The sequence below is a fragment of the Cervus elaphus genome, chromosome 20 (genome assembly GCF_910594005.1).
Source record: "Cervus elaphus chromosome 20, mCerEla1.1, whole genome shotgun sequence".
NCBI lineage: Eukaryota > Metazoa > Chordata > Mammalia > Artiodactyla > Cervidae > Cervus > Cervus elaphus.
In genome coordinates this window covers 108,046,408-108,070,732 of record NC_057834.1, presented here as the reverse complement: position 1 = coordinate 108,070,732, position 24,325 = coordinate 108,046,408, and the positions used below count along the sequence as shown (strand labels likewise).

General features: G+C 36.5%; 1 protein-coding gene across 2 annotated transcripts in view; it reads right to left on the bottom strand.

Annotated features, from left to right (window-relative positions):
• MYSM1 (Myb like, SWIRM and MPN domains 1) overlaps positions 1-24,325 on the bottom strand; it is a 44,600-nt gene that overhangs the window by 5,793 nt on the left and 14,482 nt on the right. For both annotated transcript variants that reach the window (XM_043876238.1, XM_043876239.1), the window contains 12 exons: positions 22,511-23,274; positions 18,292-18,422; positions 17,026-17,129; positions 15,473-15,550; positions 13,767-13,855; positions 11,246-11,300; positions 10,859-10,909; positions 10,066-10,140; positions 9,105-9,293; positions 8,329-8,461; positions 395-500; positions 160-217 (listed from right to left, as the gene is read on the bottom strand). In XM_043876238.1, coding sequence (XP_043732173.1) covers positions 160-217; positions 395-500; positions 8,329-8,461; positions 9,105-9,293; positions 10,066-10,140; positions 10,859-10,909; positions 11,246-11,300; positions 13,767-13,855; positions 15,473-15,550; positions 17,026-17,129; positions 18,292-18,422; positions 22,511-23,274 — 1,833 coding nt within the window. The remainder of the gene's footprint in view (positions 1-159; positions 218-394; positions 501-8,328; positions 8,462-9,104; positions 9,294-10,065; positions 10,141-10,858; positions 10,910-11,245; positions 11,301-13,766; positions 13,856-15,472; positions 15,551-17,025; positions 17,130-18,291; positions 18,423-22,510; positions 23,275-24,325) is intronic.

The following is a 24,325-nucleotide window of genomic DNA, read 5'->3' as shown; positions in this document are numbered from 1 at the left end:
TAATTATCTCCTAGAAATTAACTTTAGAAAGGAAAAAGCAATAAAAGAAACACACAGAAAATGTATCCACAAAGCATCAGGCATCATGGGAAAACACATCAAGATGAATAGCTTTAGAATCTATGAACAATGAAACCAATTAAACTGAAGAAAGCTTACTTTCTGCAAACAAGTCAGGTCAGAATCTCGGCGAAAGATTTTATCCATGGGGACACTGCTGTTGGAAGAAATATGAAAACAAACCAATGAAACAAATACTATAAACACATTAGTTTTGTAATAAACTGTCACTGATGCCATACATCACAATTTTATATTTAACTTGGGCTTTCCCTAAAACACAGTTTAATGAGAACACGGCAGATGTGCAACCCTCTCAAACCACAGCACATACCTCCGGGATAGCCTGTATTTTTCTATTATCCATCTTGTCTTTTCAAACACTAACTCCCACCGAGGTTCTTCTAACATCTGTTGTACTTCAAATTTATAAGGTAAACCTAGAAAAGCATAAAGAAGCATATTTTTACCAACTATTCCTTGAATCTCCAATCTCCTTTTAATTACTTACAATTCCCATCAGTGTTTTCACAACCGCAATTTGGCATACCAGCTAAGCAGCACTTTAAACATAAGAGGCATTCATTAATTATGCACTGCCTGGGTGAACTTGGTCCATAAACCCTATTAATGCCAAACAATTAATAAAGAAAAGTAATAGTGCCATTTGCATGACAATTCTATGCAAGGAACTGTGACAGGTAAGATGATCATATAAATCATCATCCAAACCACGAGGCTTCTGGAGTGGAAGCGGGCACTTATATACACTTGTGCCAGAACCACAGGCTTAAATAGGAATTGACCTAGGCAAACCAAGCTATGTTCCATCCCACTGACTTAAAACACAGGTTATCAACACAGTGCTATAGGATAGGTAGCATTATTCCTATTTAACACATAAAACTGAGGCTGAGATGGGTTGAACAAGCTGTTTCTTCTAGTAAAGCGAAGAGCTTGGACTTCAACCTCCAGCATTCTTGCCTGACTGTGTGTGCTGACCTAAGACTAGGCAGGGAGGGACTAGATTTAATTATGGAGAGGCAGTAACTACACTCGAGTCGCAATAAACTCTGGAGGAAACAAGTCCAAAGGGTAGATATCACTTACATAAGTTAGAAAGGAAAAAATACCAAGAGATGAGCCTACTTAGAAATTTCTCATATATCCTTCAAAATCCCCGTGTAGTTATATTTGTGGTATATTTAAAAAGCTCAGGTGATTCATTACCAAAGGCCAATACAATAATAGTAACACTAGTATAATGCTTACTATGTGCCAGGCTTTATATAAAGGTATTATAATTAATTAATTAATTTGGCTGTACTGGGTCTTAGCTATGGCATGCAAGATATAGTTCCCTGACAAGGGATTGGAACTGAGCCCCCTACATTGGGAGCATGGAGTTCTGGCCACTGGACCACCAGAAAAGTCCCTAGAGGTACACTTTGTATGGATGTAAGGCTACTTACACAACAGTGGCTACAGGACTAGAAAAGGTCAGTTTTCATTCCAATCCCTAAGAAAGGCAATGCCAAAGAATGTTTAAGCTACTGTACAATTGTGCCCATTTCACAAGCTAGCAAGGTTATGCTCAAAATCCTTCAAGCTAGATTTCAGTAGTACACAAACCGAGAACTTCCAGATGTATAAACTGGGTTTCAAAGAGGCAGAGAATGAAAGATCAAATTGCCAACATGCATAGGATCATGGAGAAAGCAAGCGAGTTCCAGAAAAATACATACTTCTGCTTCATTGACTACACTAAAGTCTTTGACTATGTGGATCACAACAAATTGTGGAAAATTCTTAAAGAGATGGGAGTACCAGAAAACCCTACCTTCCTCCAGAGAAACCTTCATGTGGGTCAAGAAGGAATAGTTAAAACTGGACATGGAACAATGGACTGGTTCCAAATTGGAAAAGGAGTATGACAAGGCTAAATACTGTCACCCTGCTTATTTTACTTATGTGCAGAGTATACCATGCAAAATCCTGGGCAGGATAAATCACAAGCTGGAATCAAGACAGCCGGGAGAAATTTCAACAACCTCAGATATGCAGATGATACCATACTAGGCACAAAGTGAAGAGGAACTAAAGAGCCTCTTGATGAAGGTGAAAGAGGAGAGTGAAAAGGCTGGCTTGAAACTCGACATTCAAATGAAAATCATGGCATCTGGTCCCCTTTCTTTATGGCAAATAGAAGGGGAAAAAGTGAAAGCAGTAACAGATTTCCTTTTCTTCGGCTCCCAAATCACTGAAAATGTTGACTGCAGCCATGAAATCAGATGATGCCTGCTCCTTGGAAGGAAAGCTATGACAAACCTAGACAGCGTATTCAAAAGCAGAGACATCACTTTGCCAACAAAGGTCAGTCTAGTCAAAGCTATGGTTTTTCCAGTAGTCATGTATGGAAATGAGAGCTGGACCATAAAGAAGGTTGAGCACCAAAGAACTGATGCTTTCGAACTGTGGTCCTGGAGGAGACTCTTGAGAGTCCCTTGGACTGCAAGGAGATCCAACCAGCCAATTGTAAAGGAAATAAGTCCTGAATATTCACTGGAAGGACTGAGCTGAAGTTGAAGCTCCAATACTTTGGCCACCTGATGCAAAGAACTGACTCAATGGAAAAGACCATGATGCTGGGAAAGACTGAAGGCAATAGGAGAAGGGGGTGGCAGAGTATGAGAAGGTTAGATAGCATTACTAACTCAATGGACAGGAATTTGAGCAAACTCTGAGAGACAATGGAGAACAGCGGAACCTGGTCACAAAGAGCCAGACTTGACTTAGCGACTAAATAACAACAATAAAGGCCACTTACATGAACTAGCTTGGAGAAGGGAATGGCAATCCACTCCAGTATTCTTGCCTGGAGAATCTATGGACAGAGGAGCCTGGCAGGCTACAGTCCATGGGATTGCAGAGTCGGACATGAATGAGCGACTAATACCAACATCACATGAACTAGCTACCAGTATTAGTCCCTTTTTTTTTGATGACACTGAGCCACAGAGAGGCTATTAAATAATCTGTTCTTGGACTTATTAATACATAACTAGCAAGAGAGAGAGCCAGGATTTGAAGTCAGGCAGTTTGGCTCAAGCTTATGTTCTTAACCTTTACATCATACTGCCTCTCAACTTGCATTTTTGCCATCATAAAGCTTTTCAAGTAAATAAAATGCCAGCAAATCAGAAGGTACTAGGGAAAAAAAATCATAACTATACTTCCATACAATGTAAACATAATTTGTCAGTATGCTCTAAAATGGCTTTTTCTCCCCATTTTTTTTCCAGGTGTATGGAAGGAGAGAAGGGAACAGCATGATGATAGCTGATTTTTTTCATTTCTCAATTCTCTTCCATTTCATTTCCCCCTCCAAGAACTTAAGAAGAGTGACACATTATAGTACATAAGCTACTACCCAAACTCCTTTTGTGATAACAATCATTTACTTGATATGTTTTCATTACCTAGTAAGCACAGGCTACAGCAATAATTTTACCTACCTACTTTAGACCTATTATTTACTAAGCACTTACATGCATTACTGACAGTCTCTACAATGCCCCGTAAGCAAGGTAATAATTTTTTCTCATTCTACAGATGTGGCAAAGGAGAATGAGCAATATTAAGTAACCTTCCCTAGGTAAAATAACAAAAACATATCAGAGCTGGGATCTGAATCCAGGTAAAGCAACTCTTATTCTTAATGGAAGTAAAAAATGAGACTAAAATAAAGGCAAATAAATAAATGCATTTTCAGTCTGTGCTCATAAAAAAGAAAATACACACACACACATTATACATCTCTATTAGGTAATGAGTATTTTATAAGTTAAAAAAAGGCACTAAACCAGTAAAAATTTCCTTTTGTACTGATTACTTTTGATAGGCTTATTATTTTTTTAAATTGAGGTATAATTAATTTATAATGTGCTATTTTCAAGTATACAGCAAAATGATCCAATTACACATATATGCACTGATTATTTTTATCCACTTAAGTGTCAGAATAAAACTAATTACTAAGTATATTTCCTGCCTATTACAAGTAGAGAAAATGATTAGCCATTAGAGGTAAATTAATGAATACATGAATAAACAAATAAATATGTCAAGCACCCAGTTCAAAGTAATGTAATACAAGGTATCCCATGGCTTGTGAGAAATTTTAATTAACTCTTGAACCAGAAAGTTTCAAAGAGGAGCAAAGGACCAAGGATTAAGACCTAATAAGCAGTGTTAACAATGGAAGAGGCGGCTCTACTCAAGAGAACTTCTTGCAGTGATGTTTACATGGACACTTGTGTGCTGTCTGACTAGCTTATGTGAGCCTCCAGCACTGGGCCTGCTAATCTTTTGGGTGATTCCTTCTCATTTGGGGTAGTTTCTTCACACACATACATTGGTCTTTATCTTGTTAAATACTAAATTTGAACCTTCTACACATCTCTGGAGTTTCTCCAGGTGGCATTCTCCTCTCTGGTACTCTGTCCTACAAATTTAGTTGCCCTGGTTCCTTAGTCTTATCTCAATCATGTCAACTCAGAGTCAGCTAGACTCTGGGTGAGTTTCTCCTCCTTGTGCCATACCTGGAAGTTCTTTTAAGTTAATAAGCCAGGGTCACTTGGGCTCACTTTTATGCCTCCCATCTCTCAGCAATCATATCCTTCACTGCTTGATATTATAAATCCCATTGTTTTCTATATTTTGTCCAGTTTTTCAGTTGTATCAGACAGGTCCTTGTTACTTCATTTTGCCCAGAAGTAGGATTCTAGGAACTAAATTTTAAATTTCATTTAATTCTAATTAATTTAATTAATTTAAGCCATCATATGTAGGCCACAGGTGAATGTATTAGACAGCACAGTAGAGATTCACTCCCCAAATCTAGTAGTATACGATATTAAGACATGATTTAAACTGAGAACAATTTTACTGTGATTCTTCCTTTTGTAACTTTTTGTAAAATTATGCTGGGGTAAAGAATGATATATATATATATATATACACACATGTGTGTGTGTGTGCGCGTGCACACACGCGCTATGTTCAAAATGGGCATTTTGGAAAAAGTTAATGTCAGTATCACTCATTCAATAAAACTATATAGAGCATTGACCACGCCTTACATGTAAGGCAAGTGATTAGGTGTTACAGGAGACACGAAGATGTAGTTCCTCCTCTTTGAGGCTCACAGTTTAGTGAGACAGGCTAAATAAATTATAATAAAAGATGAAAATAACCATGAAGGCAGGAAACAAGTGTTGCAGGTGCATAAAGAACAGAAACTAATAGTAAATGAGATAGAGGGTAGTGGTGCTGGGGTCTTTACCAGAGAGAGGGCATCTGAGTGACATCATTAAGAATGAAGAAACTAATTTGTTAAATCTACATTACGCCAGGCGCTGGGCTAGAAACTGAGAGTAGAAAAATGAGTACAATATAGCATCTATCGGGGAAGGAAATGGCAACCCACTCCAGTGTTCTTGCCTGGAGGATCCCAGCGACGGGGAGCCTGGTGGGCTGCCATCTATGGGATCACACAGAGTCGGACATGACTGAAGTGACTTAGCAGCAGCAGCAGAGGAAAATGCTGTCTCACTGGGAAAAGATCTGTTTGCTTCTTTCCTACCCAGCATTTGGTTCTTTCTACCCAGTGGGTTTCTATCATGGCCACCGTGGGACAGGCCAGCCTGGATTACTCCTTCGCTGATTCTGGGTCTCATTTCACCAGCCAGGTTTAGACAGAGACAGCAAATACATTCTGGAAACTAATCAAAGGCCATAACCCACAGGCCTCTTGGGGAGCGAGAAGGTCACTGGCAAGGACCAGAGAGTAAAAATGAGGCTTGATCAAGAGGAATGACTGTGGCTCTGTCCAGAGTCAGCCTTGACAAGCTCTGGGCTGGCTCAGAGGCTCCTTCTTTGAGTGCATCTGAACTGTATCGTTCTAGCCTTCTGGGCAACTTGCCCTGGCTTGCTCTTGCCACCTATGTCAAACACCATATCACCATGCATCTGTAGTGGCCACCTTCTTCCCACATCTCTGCTGGTCTCTGATGCTATCTGGTTAATTCAGATTCTGGGGCTGAGAAGAGAGAAGAAAGCTGAGAATTCAGCATTGACTTGAAACAAGTTGTGCCAGAGATTATAAACTCTTTTATTTCGGTGGCACACTGGTTTCCCTAAACTTCATGAAAGGCCAGAAACCACGAATCTGATGACTGGACGAAATCCAGGGGGAAGCACACTGTCATGTCAGGGGGGACAGACGCAGCAATGCTTATGAAGGGGGCACAGAATATTCTTTTGCGTCATAGGACAAGATACGGGTTTAATCTAGACACGAGACTGTTCTTTCCCTTCTTGATAAGGAAAGCTAGCAGAAAGTTTATTTAAATCACTTCTTGAGCTTTTATCTTTTTGACAATATACTGGAGAAACTTTGAAAAACCAGTTCCAGCTGATACACACATATGTATTTTTTGATAATGTAAATACAACAGCCACATGTTAATCCACCCTGCACTGCTTTGAGTGAATATACTTAGAAAAAACCTTTGTTAAGAGAGAAGGCTTTTTTTCCCTCTAAACAGGAATGTAAATGTCTATTTTACTAGAAATAACAAGCTTTTGTTTTTCTTTAATGAAAAACTAAATACGAGATAGGCTGATGATGAAGTATTTGTGTTGCAGACTGGGCATTTTTATTTTTAAATATGGTCCTCATCCCCTCCCTGTAAAGTCCCAGCATGTTACAATAAGGGTTGTAGTCAATATGCAACCTGGTTGGGAAGAGGGGTTTTAGAACCCAGTCCAATCTTTATTTTTTTAACAGAAGAAGAGTCTGAAGCCCAGAAAGATAAAGTGACCTGGCGAAACTCACATATTTAGTGACAGAAAACAGGCTTAAAACCTGGACTGGAAAACTGTCCAGTGCTGTGTGCCTCAGGAAGAAACCAACAAATTAAGGCCTGCTAATTAAGGGCAGGCAGCAGAGTGATACCAAGGACAGATCTGCAGCAAGGGTAGGGAGAGCATGAAGACAAAAACAGGAACCTTACTGGTCTGTGGCTTATTTAGGTCTAAGACTTAAATGAACAATTGTGTTCTGCCAAGAATAGTTTTGAATAGTTTCTACATAGAGGGCTAAGGATCAAAGGGAATAAGATGGAAAGGCAGAGGGGGCAAAAGTAAAGCAATGGTTTTCATCACTGTCATTAGCTGATTAACTCAAGTTTGGTGAAAACCCTACCCTGAGTCACAGGAGGGGATTACTATTTGCTCCACATCTTTTTTAAAAAATTAGTGAATGTTAAAAGAATTTGCTCAGGAGACTGGGGGAGCTGTGTCTTAGTGGATAGGAGTCTAAAGTACACTGGAATTTACTAAGAAACCTGTTTGTAAAAATTATTACTTATTGCCATTTTCTTACAAAAATATATTTTGGAAAGTTGTATACTGTCAATTAAACGGCTTTCTTCTAAAAAAAAAATATATATATATATAGTATCTATCTTCAAGGGGCTCATGAGCTAATGGGAAAGAAAACAATGTAGAGTGACAGCATCCACAGAGTATAGTCAACTAGAGCAGTGGTATCAGGATGAAAAGAGAATATGCTCTAAAAGTTAATTGTTTCCTCTAATCTTTCACTTCTATCTGCATTCCCATCTTAAACATTCCTACTTTCTTGGTCTAATTCCCTATCCAGCCAGAACTGATTGGAAGAGCAGTGGACATAAGCCCCAAAGGAACCAAGTCATGATGGGCTAAACCAACCAAATTCTTTCTTGAGATAGATATAAAAATAAGCACTGTTGAGCCTAAACTGGGAGGTCATGGAGAACTTGTGGTAGGGTGGCCACTGTTCTTTTTATCTTTTTATTCATTTGACTGCCATTGCAGAGAAAGAAAGTGTATTTATCAAAAAATGTTCAAGAAAACAGAAGAGATTTTGTCTGTTTTGCTTACTGCAATGTCTCTAGGACCTCATATACACACTACTTGGCCATAAGTTATCTTTACATTGTAATGTTTTTGCCCAGTGGCCACGGTAACACAGCGGGGACTTTACTGTAGAAGGAAATCATAAAAGGAAAGAGGGTGGCTGTACTACATGGTATGTGAACAGTGATTCCCTAGCTGAGGACACAAATTTTTCCATCAAATTGCTCTGCCTAGGTATAAATTCTGTGATTTGTAAGATTCAAAAAAATGAAAGTACAAGTAGAACTGTTTTTGTTGAAAACTTACGATAAGAGCCATCTGGGCTAATTTCATCACTTATAACCAGGCAGGTAATCTGAGAATAAGGTAAAGGATTATTTCGATTATAAGGACTAACAATCATCCCAATGAACTTTGCACCGCCTCTGGAGAAGTAACTCTACAATTAAAAAAAAAAAAAAAAGTATAATTAGTTTCAACTACATAAACTTAAAAGTCAGTATTTATCCATACCAACATTTTACATACCCAATAGAGGACAAGGGGAATGCAAAGGTGTGTTAGAAACTTCACTTCCAAACAGCAACTAGATGAAGTTTATTCCATACCCTAAACTTTGCGGGCCAAAACATGTCCAACCCAACCCGAAAAGATCACCTGGCTTACATAATCTACATTTTCCATGAATACATTTATAAATTAAATTCACTACCCTTCAGCTGTAATCTTTACCAAAATGGTAACAAGTTATAATCAGTTGCCAACAGCAAAAACACCCAGATAGCAAACAAAACTGCAGAATAAAACAAAACTTTTTCCCAGACATGCAAAATACATGATATTTCCAATTATTTCAGTTGTATCCAGTCTCTGTTCTAGTCAGCCCCATCATTTTTAAAGGCTCTGGGAAGAATTAACACCATTACTGTGATGGTTTGTCTGTATTAAACAAAATACATATATTACTCTTGTAATTACTTTGCTAGAAATGTTAAAAGCGTATTTAATTAATAGAAAACAATGAGAGGGGAGAGAATGTGCAATTATTTACAGACTATACACACGAAGACCTATAAACACACCTGGTATTTGGCTTGAGTGTCAATATCTCGTAAGGAAGGATTAGGGTCAAAGGCAGGGTGAGAATGATACCATCCAATAACACTATAGCCCCTGACAGCCAAGGTTTCCGAGGCTTGTGTTTGTGAGACAGGATCCATCTCACACTGCAGTCCCGTACTCAGACTGTTACATGGTTCTGCTGCACAGACCTATAAAGGATTAATCCTTAAATGATTATACTGAAATCCTGTTAATTCTACACAGAATTCATACACAGGAACAGAAACTTTTTAAAGCCAAGTCTTTTATTTGTCTCTATCATAGGCAGCCTTTAACTTGCAAATGAATTACTCTCCAAAAGTGTGACTATATGCTAGGAACTCAAAATCCATTTTTCTACTCAGACAAGTGAAGTGTTGGTCAGCTCATATTAATGTTTGTAAAAAGTCATTCAATGACCCCTATTATTTATGGTAATTTCTAGCAAATGATGTATACTGAGTTTCAATAAGGCGGCCTCTTAGGAGCTGAAGCTTTTACTGGTGAAGGCAATATGGAACCAAGGCCTGGCAGTTCCCTCCTTCTCGGTGGAGAAGGGAAACAGGTGCTCAATACATGGAATGTTCAGTCACCTCCAGGAACACATAACTTTCTTTCTCCTTTAAAAAAAAATATTTACTTATTTGGCTGCATCAGGTCTTAGCTGTGGCACACAGGCTCTTTCGTGGCTGTGCGTGGCGCAGCGCATAGGCTTAGCTGCCCCGCGGCATGCCGGATCGAACCTGCATCCCCTGCATTGCAACGCAGATTCTTAACCACTGGGTCACCAGGGAAGTCCCAGGGAGGAAATAACTTTCTACATTTGCATATTCTCATTTATATCATAAAGTTTATATGTTAATTATATCCACTGAAATCTATAAAAACACTTGGTATAGCAGCAAGACTAAATAATTTTTAAAATTTTAAGAGAAAACTTACCTCAACTATTTTATCAGCTTCTGAATATCTTCCTCCTAACAGACCAATCACTTCTGCCATAGAAACATGAGCATGCTAAAAGAAATACAAGATAGACTTAGTCCAAACATACAAACTAAATCCATCTGACAAAATACCAGAACAAATCTCACTTATCATAGGAGAGTCATTTATAAGTATGATAATTATACTTTTCTAAAATGAATTAACACAGTAGAGGAACCAGATGCTAGGCTCAGCATACACAGACTTAGGATTTAAGACCTATCTTTACTGCTGGCTGAGAAACTGAACCAAACATTCAAACACTCCAAGATGCCATTTTTTACATTTACAAAATGAAGATACTGTTTTGCTCTCCCTACACAGGAAAGGTATCATAAGGATACAAAGTAAAACTACTCTGGGTCTTCCTATAGAAAAATACCATGAACACACACACAACTATTGGAGATCTCAGTAGTTTAGTGCAAAACAAGGAGCCTCCAAATTATGAGTTGTGCTTTGTTGCAGTTATCTAGAAGGCAGCAGACAAGGATACTAGGAAATTAAAATAGGGTTAATGATGAGAAACAGTCTGCAAAAACTCACATTAATTTATTTTCTCTAAAATATGGAAACATGCAATTGTTTGGCTTTTCTCCAAAAGAAAAGACTTATTTTTAGATTCCTTGTAAAAGAGGATAGTTAAGATCCAAAATACACGTCTTCCATACTCTCTCTTATGCCTGCAATAAAAATACACAAGAATGGAAATCAGAATAACTAAGTAAACACAACATAATATCCTTACCAAATCCATTATTAAAAGTGCTTCTGAAGCTACTTTCACCTGAAATGGCTCCTGAAATATAAGAAAAAAAAAATGGGGGAGCATAAAAATAGAGATTTTATTCTAACTGGAATGTCCATCCTTTTCTCCTTTATCTATCACACCAAGTTCTCACTACCAACCAAGGCTCAGCACAAATCAGACTTTTAAAGAAATAGATGTATAATTCAAAGCCCTAGCATGGAGAAATTCTTTCTCATTTTCCACCTGTATCACTCATCTGACCCTTAGTGTACCCTGCCTTATCCAACCTTTCATATACACATGCCTTGCACACATAGAAAAAGAATATTTCATGTCAGAGAGGAGGGTATTATTTATGGTCATTCTGTGATGAATGAATAGTACCTGCTTTTCTTCACTGAAAAAATGACAAGGTATCAGTTGGAAGGGATCAAATGAGCTGGAAAAGGAAAAAGAAAAGAAAATCATTCCTAATATAATATCAATAACATAATTTATTTACAAATTTAAAAATGTATACCAATAATCTAAACCTAAATTCTGTCCAAGTGGAAAAATAATAAACTAGGAGAATTTATGATGATAACCCTTTGGAAAGAAGCATGGTTCTTTTGGACTTGACTAAAAATTTGAGAAACAACAGGACCTTTGAGAAAGTAATTTTGTTGTCTTAATTTCTTTTAACACCCAAAGAGAACATTATAAATGGCCAGACGTGTCCTACACTGAAAGCAGGTTTCAATGAAAACCTAACTCTGACATAAGATAGGAAAGGAAGTTCAAAGACAGACGTTTCTCAGAAACATTTCTGTCAGTACAATGTGTTCAGGATAAAGGAAGCGCTCACTAAATCTTTGCTGAATGAATAAATGACAATTCTGTTAAAGAAATTAATGTCTATACAAAGTTCTGTGGTAAACTCATCTTTTAAGCTGAAGTATAAAAGATGGAAAAAGGGCCACCTAACCAAAGCTAGATAAAAAAACGTGTAAATATAAGAGAAATATTAGAAAGGCTTTGACCAATAAAGAACTGAGGTTTGAGAAAAATAAAAACTCTTAGGCTACACCCAGGGAAAGCAAATACACAAGGAATATGTTCATGTTAACAACCGGAAAAGAGCAGAACTATTTAGTTCCTATTCTACCAGAGACTTAGTGCTAGATGAGATACTTTGTTTTGCTGAATACTGTATTCCAAATACTGAGAACAGTAGGCATTTAAAAAGTGTTTGCTGAAGGAGGAAGATGTTCAAATTAGAAAGTGCTTAATCAATGCAAATAAAATGAAGAGAGAAAAAAAAAAGGTCAAGAGAATTAGGAAAATAGAAACAAAGCATTTACATCCCAGAGCACTTTGAAGAACCATCGTCTGAAACCACCGTCAACCCTTTTTGAGGCACTGCAGAGAATGGAAAATTACTGGAGGACCAGGAATAGGCAATTACTGGGCCTGTTTTCAAAACACCAAAAAAGAAGCAGAGGAAAATTCTAGAAAAGGTTATTTAACAACTGCTTTGCAAGCCTTTAGCAAGTGAAGAGGTGACTAAGAATAATGGGTTCATGAAAACAGAAGTCATGATAGGTACACCTAAATTTCACTTTTGATAGCAATGAGGTGCTAGAAACTAGCAGACTCATAAAGACTCAGTTATTAAATGTAAGCAAGACATCTGCTATGATTATTCTTCTGTATAAGATGAAGAATGAGTTAATTGGGTTAAGTGGTAATATATAGCTGATTCAACAATGATGTCTGAGGTTTGCATTATTTCAGTTAAACATTTTAATCAGTGATCAATGGTGGAAAAGGCAAGCTTACTGAAATGTTGATGATTCAAAGTTATGAAGACTAATATGAAAAAAGTGGATCTGGATTCAAAAAGATCCTAACTGGAAGAATGACTTGAAAATTACAGTAAGTATGTTTCACATTTAGATTCAGAAAATCAAGTGTCTGGACATGAGATGAGGAGTCCTAGTTTATGGATAACTGTAGTTTATCTCATTTAATTTATTCTCACAACAATTCTAAAGTTTGACTTTAATTTTAGAGAGGTGATATATAATGTAATGGTTAGGAGCACAGATTCTTAAGCCTTAATGCCTGGGTTAAATCACACCACCACCATTAACAAGCATGGGCAAGTTATATAACCTCTCTGTGCCTCTCAGTTTCCTCATTTATAAAATGGGAATGATTATATTAACTACTTCATAGGGTTATTATGAAGATTAAATGAGTTAATATATAGGATATGCTTAAAACATAGCTAACAGTGCTAATTGTTAAAGTTATTATTTTATAAATGAGGACCTTAGGCTTATAAAGGCATTATGTAACTTACCCAGGAACATCTAACTGCTGAGTATTAGGGCTCTTTCCACTGAAAATAACCAAGAGATGTTCCTGGATATCTTGTTTTAAAAGGGACACTGACAAAACTACAGTCTGTTTCATGGGTCATCTGCAGGAAGTGAGGGTCTAGAAAATCAAGGCATTTAATTTATACAGCGACCCTTAATGTTACAAGCTACATATTTTATATTAAAAAAAAAAAAAAAAAGACCCTCACTAACATTCAGCACCAACCAAAGAGGGAACTAGTCATTTCATGAGGTTACTGGTTTATAATGTCTAAGGAGTTAAATAACCACCTGTCATAAACAAGGCCTTCACAACATATGTTGGATCCTATATTTACTGAACATGAACAAATTAAAACTTTTGCTTATGGTCTCCCAAATTAACAATCAGTGAAATAAAAAAATTCTTAAATTTCAGCAGTATTTTTAAACTTAATAAGTGAACAAAATAATGTTGCAACATCAGAGAGTCCTTCCATATGTTTTCTAATCATTTATGATTATTAACAAAATCACACTTGCATATTGTCACATTATACCTTTTTGTTGGTCTTGGTACTTTTGAAGGTTTACCAGGTTTGCATTTATCCTCTTCTCTTCTTCTTGCCAACTCCTCAGCAGAGAGATGCTAAAAAAAAAACCCCACCATTTGATCAAAGCATCCATCAACCACTGAAGGGAGAATTAATCAAGAGACATCACAGCATAAAGCTAATGTGCACATATTCTGCAGAGACAATGCCTGGCTCTGCCTCACACTAGCTGGGTGACTCTGGTCAAGTTCCTGAAGCTTTCTGTGTTTGTTTTCCTCATCTTTAAAATGTGAACAATAATAGTAACACCACTATGATGTTACTGTGAAGACTAAATGAATTAATGTTTGTGAAACACTGACAGTAGTGTCTAACATAGTAAATCCTACGAAAATATAAAATAAAATAACTCTCATTTCATATCTACTACCAGTCTTATTGGGTTTCCCAGGTGGCACTAGTGGTACAGAACCCGCCCGCCAGTGCAGGAGACGAGAGTCATGGGTTTGATCCTGGGCTGGGAAGATCTCCTGGAGCAGGTCATAGCAACCCATGGACAGAAGAGCCTGGTAGGGTAGAGTCCACGGGGTCGCAAAGTCGGACACGACTGAAGCGACCAACACACACTCATGTATCAGTCTTATACTCCACCCCATGTGAACTACATACCTTTTCCAGACTATACCTGGTATTTTCCCATGTCTGGTACATGTCTATACCCTTACTTAGATGTCTCTTTCAGCCGAGAGTCCCTCATCTACATTTACACATTTTGAGATTCTCTTGCTCATTCCCTAAGTAACAGATGAAACATCACTTCTTCTGTGAAACCTACCCTGATCATACCTGTTAAGTCGATTTTTATTTCTTGGAACCAATTTGTTGGAACTCACCAAAGGTTTTATCTTTCCTACTAGAAATGTAAATTCCTTCAAGGCAAGGACCATGTGTGACTAATTGCTGTACCTGGAATAATGCTCAGGTGTGAGGCTGGGGGCAGGGAATGGGGAAGAGAGAAAGAAGAGAACTAACATTTATGGAATACCAGGTATATGTAAGACTTACTGATACTGAGTATTAGGACCTTCATACATTTTATTTAATTCAACCTTTGAGGGGATTATAAATGAAACCCTGAGGTTCAATGCAGTTACCCAATGTAACAAAGCCAGTAGTACACATTCATACATTCTTCCAATTTAACGTGCACTGGCTGTACACAAACAGATTATATAGTCATAGAAGGTGTGTGTGTGTGCACGCATGTATACACATAATTCACTGCCTATGTTTCTTTATAGAACCATAAGTTTTGTTAGTAGATATAATACTTCAATATTTGTAATTCAATTTATGTCTAATGCTCGGAACGACATTTTAATTGGTATATCAGAACATCATTCAAGAACTGTTCACTGAAATGAACAGGGCACAACTCCCTGGCAGGTTGACAGATATTCTGGAGCTAAAGACCAGAATACTGGGACAGATAATGACAGTTCTGAAAATCAGTCAAACTTCTAGTTAACTACATCCTCAATATCTTTTTCTTTGTTGTTTATTGATGACTTTTAGACAAACAAATTAATATGGGAAAGAGACCTATACATGGAGACATATAAAACAAGTGTAATATGTGACATTAAAGATACACAAATGTATACTGACAAAACAATTTTTACTTCTGAGTCATCTGAAGGGATCAAAGTTACCTCAAACGTCTGTCCTTCCAAGTCTTTTGCATCACACCAATTTCCCCAAGGGTCTCGGACTCTGCGTCTCCTTGTGCGCTGTTGTGAAATTAAAAATAAAGCAAAAGTGAACAAGATTAGCTTGGAGAAATCACAGCACATTAATATATAAAACCAAAATGATAATTTTCTAAACATCAATTTCTCCATTAAATTATTGTAATCCCTGATCAGCAATGCCTGACTATATTATGTTCAACGTTAGCATTCTGCTCAAAAATAAGTAAGTGAAGATTTTTGAAATTTTGTTCTGATTTCTCCTTTAATTTTCATTTCCTTTCACCATATTGGAGTTACACTATAGGAAAAGAATATTTTTTAGGGCCAAGAAGAACCACCACAAAAATGACTTCATAGTAGAAAACTAGCAAGAGCACACAGCTAGAGGTATAATAATAAAAACTAGAAGCAAAATAATTGTATCTCAGACTTAGGAATATGTATGACTAGCACCAACTCCAGCAACTATACATGAAAACCTTCTTTCTTTAAAAAAAAAACAAACAAACAAAAACAAACAATCTAGGGTAGACATGTTTTATAGCCTAAATACTCCGAGGAAAAAAACCTGCTCTTTCATCTTCTATTCTTTTCTATTTACCTTACCTATTACCAATTTCACCTATTTTATTAGTAAAGCCCTGGAGAAGGAAATGGCAACCCATTCCAGTATTCCTGCCTGGGAAATCCCACAGAGGAGCCTGGTAGGTTAGAGTACATAGGGTTGCAGAAGAGTCAGACACGACTTACCAGCGAAACAACAGCAACAATTAGTAAAAGCCAACAAGACCACAGCATGATTCTGCCTTTGGGAGACTTGTTGGATCACCTATTTTTAAAATAAGATGCATGCATTTTAAAACACTGTAAAACTCATTGCTGTTCAGCTGCTCAGTCATGTCTGACTTTTCTGTGACCTCACAGACTGCAGCCCACCAGGATTCTCTGTCCATGGAATTTCCCAGGCAAGAATGCTGGAGTGGGTTGCCATTTCCTTCTCCAGGGGAATCTTCCTGGCCCAGGCATTGAATCCGCAGCTCCTGCACTGGCAGGCGGATTCTTGACCACTGAACCACCATGGGAGCCTGTAAAACTCATTAACCTCAAGAATTAAAAAAGACTAAAATATTTTGAACAGCTCTTCCAAAAAGCTAAATCTTATGGCAAGAATTTTAAGCAAACAAAAAGAAAATGGAAAGAAAAAAAGAGCTTAAAAAAAAAAAAAGCTTAAATGTATGGTTTTAAAAGATATGTTAGATACGGATATCAAAATGAAGCAGTCTAAGACCACTTTAAGCAAAACATCATACTTTTGTGTAAAGTTTGTGAATGATTTTCAGATTTGGGGGGTTTGTTTTTTGCCTACAAATTAACATGAAACTGAATGAAAACAGAAAAGTGAATGGTCTGGGTGAAAGAAAACATCTTCTACTAGATGGCCATTTGTTAAACAGGTGAAGAGAAGTAGGCACACCTTACTCAGCCATCATTTAGGGAGACACGGGACTGCTTACCATAGACTGCAGACGCTGGGCAAGTTGGTACGCTTCTACAGTGTCTTTTCTGTCTCTGACTCGTACTTTGTCAACTGGTTGTGGCCTGTTATACACAGCCTGTTCTATTGGAATCCAGAAAAAAACACAATAATCTATTATTTTATAGAATTATTTGTCCAATGGGAAGACACATCTACAATTGTAAGCCAATTTCTAAGTTTTTTTAAAGTATCTGTGTTTCTATCTTATTCCACAATACACATCTGATGTGCTTCTTGGTAGTTCTCACATGAAAGTAATGCTGTTGCCACAAGGAAATATCAATAAAATGAAACATTCAGGAAATGGGTCAGTTGTTTAATTTCTGCTTAAATGAGTGCTAAGCCCACTTTGCTAATTTTGGTATTCTAATACAGTACACTGATTTCACTTTTCTTTTCGTGGCTAGGGAAGCTATGACATCTTAGTTTTCCTATAAAGCCATTCCTGGTACCTTGCTTTTGGCAAGAAAAGACACTGAAATGAAGAACAGATCCCAGGGCAGACTGTAAATTCTATCTATCTCTACATGAAATGAAATAATCTCTGGTACGAAGTTTTCTGGTTGTCTTTTCATAGACACAGAACACAGAATATACTCCACTCAAACCATGGATTACAACATTCTAATTAACATCACTTTCCAACTATTATAACTATTATCTTTCTTCAAAATTATGTCATGTTAATTCAATAAAAGGGCAGAATACATTAAAAATATGCATGATTTTACATTTGAGAAAAACTAGGGTGAAAGAAACTTTCTACCACAAAAAATATTTTGGCACTTTTATTACATTTAAGTAAAAAGGCACATAAATTATTTTATTTAAATACCATCAGACAATATGTCTAGCATTAATATAGTATTTCCAAATTAAATGGGCTTTGATTGGACTTTTCATAAAATTTTCTTTACCTGACAAAGAAGTGCATCCATAAATCATTTCTACTACTTAAACTTAATATTTTTCCTTTAAAATCACCAATTTTGACTGCAGGTTAAAAGGAAATATAGTTTATCAACAGAAATCTGTTTTAAAACAAAATCTCAATACATTTGTTCTATAACACCTTTATACACATTCTATAAATGTGTATAAAAACACATTTATTCTATAGCACCTTTCTGTACTCTCTAACAATACTAAATCTACTTGAATACTGACTATCAAAAGAAATTAATGGGTGCTGTAAGGATAAAAAACGTTGAGTAAAAAGATGTTGTTGGGTTTTTATTTTTACCACATCCAAAATTGATTGCTCCTATCAACTCGAGGTATGTATGAATCCGTCCAATACAATTAACATCCCCACAGTTCTTCAGGCCAGGACGTACTGAGGTCTTATTTAAGTATTTCGGTTTGCATATCTCCCTAAGAGATGGAAGTACAATTATTTTGGATAAATAAAAACATAAAAGAAGACTTCTGGGGGAAACTTTTATTACTTGAAATATTTTAAAAATGTACCCCCTTCTCAATATGTAATAAATGTGTAGTAAATACAACGCTAATACATAATACCCAAGTGTACTTTTTTTGAAACAAAATACTTTTCAATGATACACTCATTAACAAGTACAGTGTGACTTTTACAAGTATCATTTCTTCCCCAACATTAAACTCCAAATGCAAGCCTCAATCTTTGAATAAAAAGGGCACATTTATAATATGTTGAAAATGCTTAGTATTAGACATTCCAATTTTTAATACATTGCTTAGGCTCATCTACTTTAACTTTGCTGGACAGCATCTTTTAATTACAAGCTACATTATAAATGCTTAAAAGTTATATATTAGTTTTAATCATTATGCCAGTCATGTTAAGTGCTCTCAGTGGAAAAGATACGATATTCCATGCTAAAGAATCAAGAAATGCCCAAAGACTGAAAGAAAGAAGAGGCTTACATAATAAAACAATTACTAAATACTTTGGTCACCTGATATGAAGAGGAGATTTATTAGAAAAGACCCTGATGCTGGGAGGGCTTCCCAGATAGCTCAGTTGGGAAAGAATATGCCTGCAAAGCATGAGACCCCAGTTTGATTCCTGGGTCGGGAAGATCCGCTGGAGAACAGAAAGGCTATCCACTCCAGTATTCTGGCCTGTATACAGTATACAGTCCACGGGGTCACAAAGAGTTGGATTCAACTGAGTGACTTTCACTTTCACATTCCTCACTGATGCTGGGAAAGACTGAAGGCAGTAGAAGGGGTCAAAGGACAAGATGGTTGGATGGCATCACCGACTCAATGGACATGAGTCTGAGCAAGCTCCAGGAGATGGTGAAGGACAGGGAAGCCTGGCATGCTGCAGTCCATGGGGTTGCAAAGAGTTGGACACGACTGAGCGACTGAATAACAACTAAAACACCACGCTAGATGGTACAACATAAAGTCATAGTAATGGAACTTAGTAAGAGTAGCAAACAATTACTGAGTACTTATAACAGATGCCAGACTCAGGGTTATATACAACTCTACAAAGTAGATTGTTATTATTCTCACTTTTGAGATGAAGAAATAAGAAGGTAACAGAAATGAAAGCACTTTGTTAAGGAATGACAGGATTCAAACACAGACTTTATAAACTGAGTGTTCAGATATATTACATAACATAGAATTCCTCAATCAATCTTTATGCTACAAATATATATTTTGTGTCCTACATATCAGGCACTGTTCTAGGCACAGATACAGAGATGAATCTGAAGTTTCAGACCTTACATTCTAGTAAGTAAATAAATGAATGAACAACATATACTGTATTGTCAGGTAGCAACAGTGCTAGCAAGACAGAAGAAGAAGGATAAGAGGATACAGTAGGGCAGAGAGGTACAGACTATTTTAGATAGGGTGGTCAGGAAAGACCTAAGCAGAAACCAAGTTTAAAATCATAAATTCTGAAGGTCAGTGAGGGTAAAAGTACTGATCATCTGGGATGTGGGAGGATATCAGAAGTTCCATTAATAAGGTGGGACTTCAGTGTGTCCTGAATGAAAAGTAAACACACTACACAAAGGAAGGCAGGAAAGCTGGAATGGGCAGGGTATACTAGCTACCAAAAAACCATGAATCTATAAACCATACTGGTCTAATTAATATTACACAAATCAAAAGGCTTTCAACAAAGAGCTTAGTATTAGTACAACACTGAACAAATGGTAAGGCCTCTAGAAATATCTGTTTATAATGATGATTCATTCTTTCAATCTATCTCTGTATTCCAAGCATTGTTCTAAGCAGGAGGGACAAAACAATTAACAATGAACATGGAGCCTACATTTATCATGGGGGGTGGGGAGAGGCGAGACAAAACACAAATAAAAATATAATATTTTCACTGGTAAGAAAGTTCTATAAGATATATAAAATACAGGGTAAGAGAATGAGAGGGAGGAGATATGTGAGCTACTGCAGACACAGGGTAGAGAAAGGCGGCGTCTAATCTCCCTTGAGCAGAACTGAAAGAGAAGAGGAAGTGAGATTCACCAAAATCCAGTGGGGAAAAGCATTCCAGGCAGTGTGAAAAGTCAGTCAAGGCCCAGAGTGGTAAGTGTGAAAATAATGGGACAAGACTGCATTCTCTGGAATCACCTCCACCTAATGTGACCTGGAACAAGCTCTGTTCCCTCTCTCAACTTCATTTCTCTCATCTGTAACATGAGAACAAGGCTGTCAAACAGGACTAGAGATAAATACAATGTCGGGCATTTAGTAAGTATTCAATGATACTGGTTACTATTTTAATAAAATAGCCCCCTAAACAGGGAGTCAATTGCATGTGCTTTTATGGAAAGGATCTTCTAGCTACAAACAAATCTAGCAGGGCTTTTTTTATCTTTAAAACTTGAACACTTCAATTTTTTTTTTTAACACCGCCTCCAGTCTCTAAATACTCTGTTCTATTTCTGAAGAGAATAGGTTTGAGTTCCTGTTCAAAACATTTCTTTTTGCTTTCATACTGTTCAGCTAAATCACTGTACTGAAACAGCAATATTTAACTGGTTTCACAACTAAGGCAATGACATTAGGAAACTCCTGCCATATAATTTATGCTACCCATATAAATTATTCTGCCTTGTAAATCCAAAATTCAAAGTAACAAATGAAATTTGATTAAAGTAACATTAAATTGTCTTTGATAATTTACAGACACTTTTTTGATTTAGTCATTATTTTCAAGTACTTCAATTTTGGCCATTCATGCTCTTATTTCCAAAAACAAAATTAGATACCAGGGGAGATTTAATTTAATTTGTCTGTTTTAAGTGTCAACTAGGTAATGTAGAATAATGGAAAGAGTGATTTACAGAGTTGAGACTTGCGTTGAAGTCCTTCTTTTGTCAACAACCGGTCTGTATAATCCAAGGCAGTCCCTAAACCTCTCCTGATCTCAAGCTCATTCTATTAGAGAGAAAACACCACCTGCCTAGTTTACAGGATTGTTGTGAGCACTCAGATACAGAAAAGCTCTCTGTAAACTATAAAACACTATGTAAATGTCAGGAGTGGTTCCTTATAGGTATTCTTTTACTTTGATACCACCCTCACTTAGCATCTTCCCAACCTCAATCAGTTGCAAAATAACCAAGAGTTAAGAGTAAGAAAAAAAATTTTTTTTCTTTTAGAATAGGGTTTTCTTTAGATGTCAACATGCTTAATATTATGTGGGTAAAATGAAAGTTACTGTTTTTTTCCTTTGGTAATCTTCCTAGGTCAGAACAGAAGCCCTCTGTAATGGCTCTACACAATTTTATAGCTCCTGAAGCAGTAACAATCATGAATGTTTGATAATGTCTTAATTAAACTATTACGAAAAATGCAAATCACTTTCAGAGCACTTAAGCCAATAAGGTGGGAAGTTTTTTGGCTTGTTCCCCATCCCTCACTAAGTAACTCAAATAAAAGGTACTGACAATTTAGAGGGTACACTGAATATATAAAAAAATTCCTATATTCTGATAAAGGAATTATTAACACATTATGTCACAAGTTCAAAGTCAAAAGCATTTAAGGCAGATTTTTAGAATAGTTTCTGAAAACAAGCCACATTAAATGATACTATCCTTGACACCAAAGTTTTCTCTTTGTACTTCAAAGTAAACCATAAACTAAGACAGACATTCTTCCCCTCTTCCACTTCAGTAGTGTTTTCTATATCTTCCTAACATTGTCCTACGAAACTGCTTTTTAAGGTAATGATTTATCCCTTTTCTTTTAGGACCACTGACTTGAATGAAGTAACAGATGGGTTAAGACAGCTATAGATGACAACATTTCCCAAAACTTTCAAACGGTTTCACTATGAGAAACCAAATCTTGCCTACTGAAATGTATTAATATGTTAAAGCTCTCTGGAACACTACGACTGGAAAATACTAAATTCTGCACAGGCACACGTACATACTTTAGAGTATCATAAGCTTTAAAATAGCATCTAAAATACAATTTTTCCTTACCACTGATCCAAAATATAATTCCTAATTTTCAAATAGCGTTCTGGTGTTTTAGCTTGGCGCCCATCAAAAAACTCAGGAATTGCTTGTTTTTCTTCTTCTTGAATGATATTTCTATCAACTTCTATTTCTTGTTCTGGTGGCTTAAGCTCTTCTTCCTCTTGGCTCTCCTCCTCCATTTGGCAGGAAGAACGAAAAAGCAATTCATTATCACTCAAGTCTTTCTGAATTTCACAAGGCTCTGGAGAAGGCAACTGTCTGGCATCATCTAGTATTCCATTCCCATCATGTTTATCACAGTTCTTCATCAGCTTATCACATTTCTCATCATTTAATTCAGCTAATTTTTGGTCACTGGTGTAATTTTCAGCCCAAAGTCTAATTCCTGAGCTTGAAAGTGTTTCCATCTCACCTTGCTTTATATTCTGAAGATACTCCGTGGAAGATTTAGAAATGGGATCTTCTTGGCTGTCAGAAACCAGTCCTTTACTGGTTTCAGATCTTTTATTATTAGAGATGTCTAACAAGAGATCACTGCTAAGATCCTTTTGGGGACCTTGTGAAGTCAACTCATCAGTCTCATCTGTGATGTCTACTTCTTCATCATCGGATAACTTTTCAATTTTTACAGCATTCAAGTTGGGATCAGCACGTCCCCTTAAACCTGATGGTGTGCACGCCTTTGTGCCTTCATCTTCATTTTTCATCTGGAAGCCACTGCTATTCTTCTGATTTGGTGTTTCCTTTTCTGGACCATCTAATTTTACCTTATTAAAAATCAAGATAAAATCTCCATAATATTAACATTTTTAAAATGTCATCACTGGCACACAAAAAAAATAAGATACAAAGTTATTAAACTGAGTACATGTCAATGGTATATCATTACTGTGCTTTTTCTGAAGGGGTTACAACTACATTTTAAATGTAAAAGATCATCACTTCAAATTTCCATAAATATACTTACTCAATCATGGTCTGGTGACTTTGATTAATCAAATAATTATGACCTACTATTAATACTTAATTTTCAGTATGAAGTTTAAAATGGGAATCTGGCTCAGATCAACCATAGAGAATTAACCAAAAACCATCATACAAGGTATTTTTAAGATATTGCAAAGGCTTATTTCTCAGAATATCTGATACCTCAGCAGATCATTTTTTATAATGCTAAAAACTCCTTTTAGTTAAACTCACACATATTTATTGAGTAAATTAAAATCATCTTTCATTTAAATACAAATAGAAACAAATTGGCTTTTGCATGTTCATTTAACATAGCTCTAATATTATAGAGCTTATAATTTAAGACATGAAACTATCATATCTGCTATTATAAACATAAATATGTTGTAATGCAATAAGGAAAAGAAAATGAATGCTAACGAGTACATATGATTTGAAGTAAAATCTTTTTTACATGTAATTTTGAAAAATCATGCAAATGACTAACACACCCAAAATATAACAGCTCCTAAAAAGAGATTATGTATAGATCCTTTATCACAACAGACTCTGAGGATACTGTATTTGTAGTTAACTGGCTTACTATGTAGAGGAAAAGGAAAGGGTAGCAGGAGGGAAAAGGAAATTTGGACATTTAGACTGAAATAGCCTTTAACAACCTGGCTATTTATTTGAAGTCTCTTGTTTTTAGCTTAAAATTTCAGACAAAATTTTGCATTGTTATTTCATTATATATTAATATTTCTTTTAATATTAAAATGTACCCTTTCATCTCAAGCCTCGGAGTAAAACTGACACTGCAAGAAGTCCTGCACATACCAGCCTGAGAAGCATGGGTAAGAGTAACTA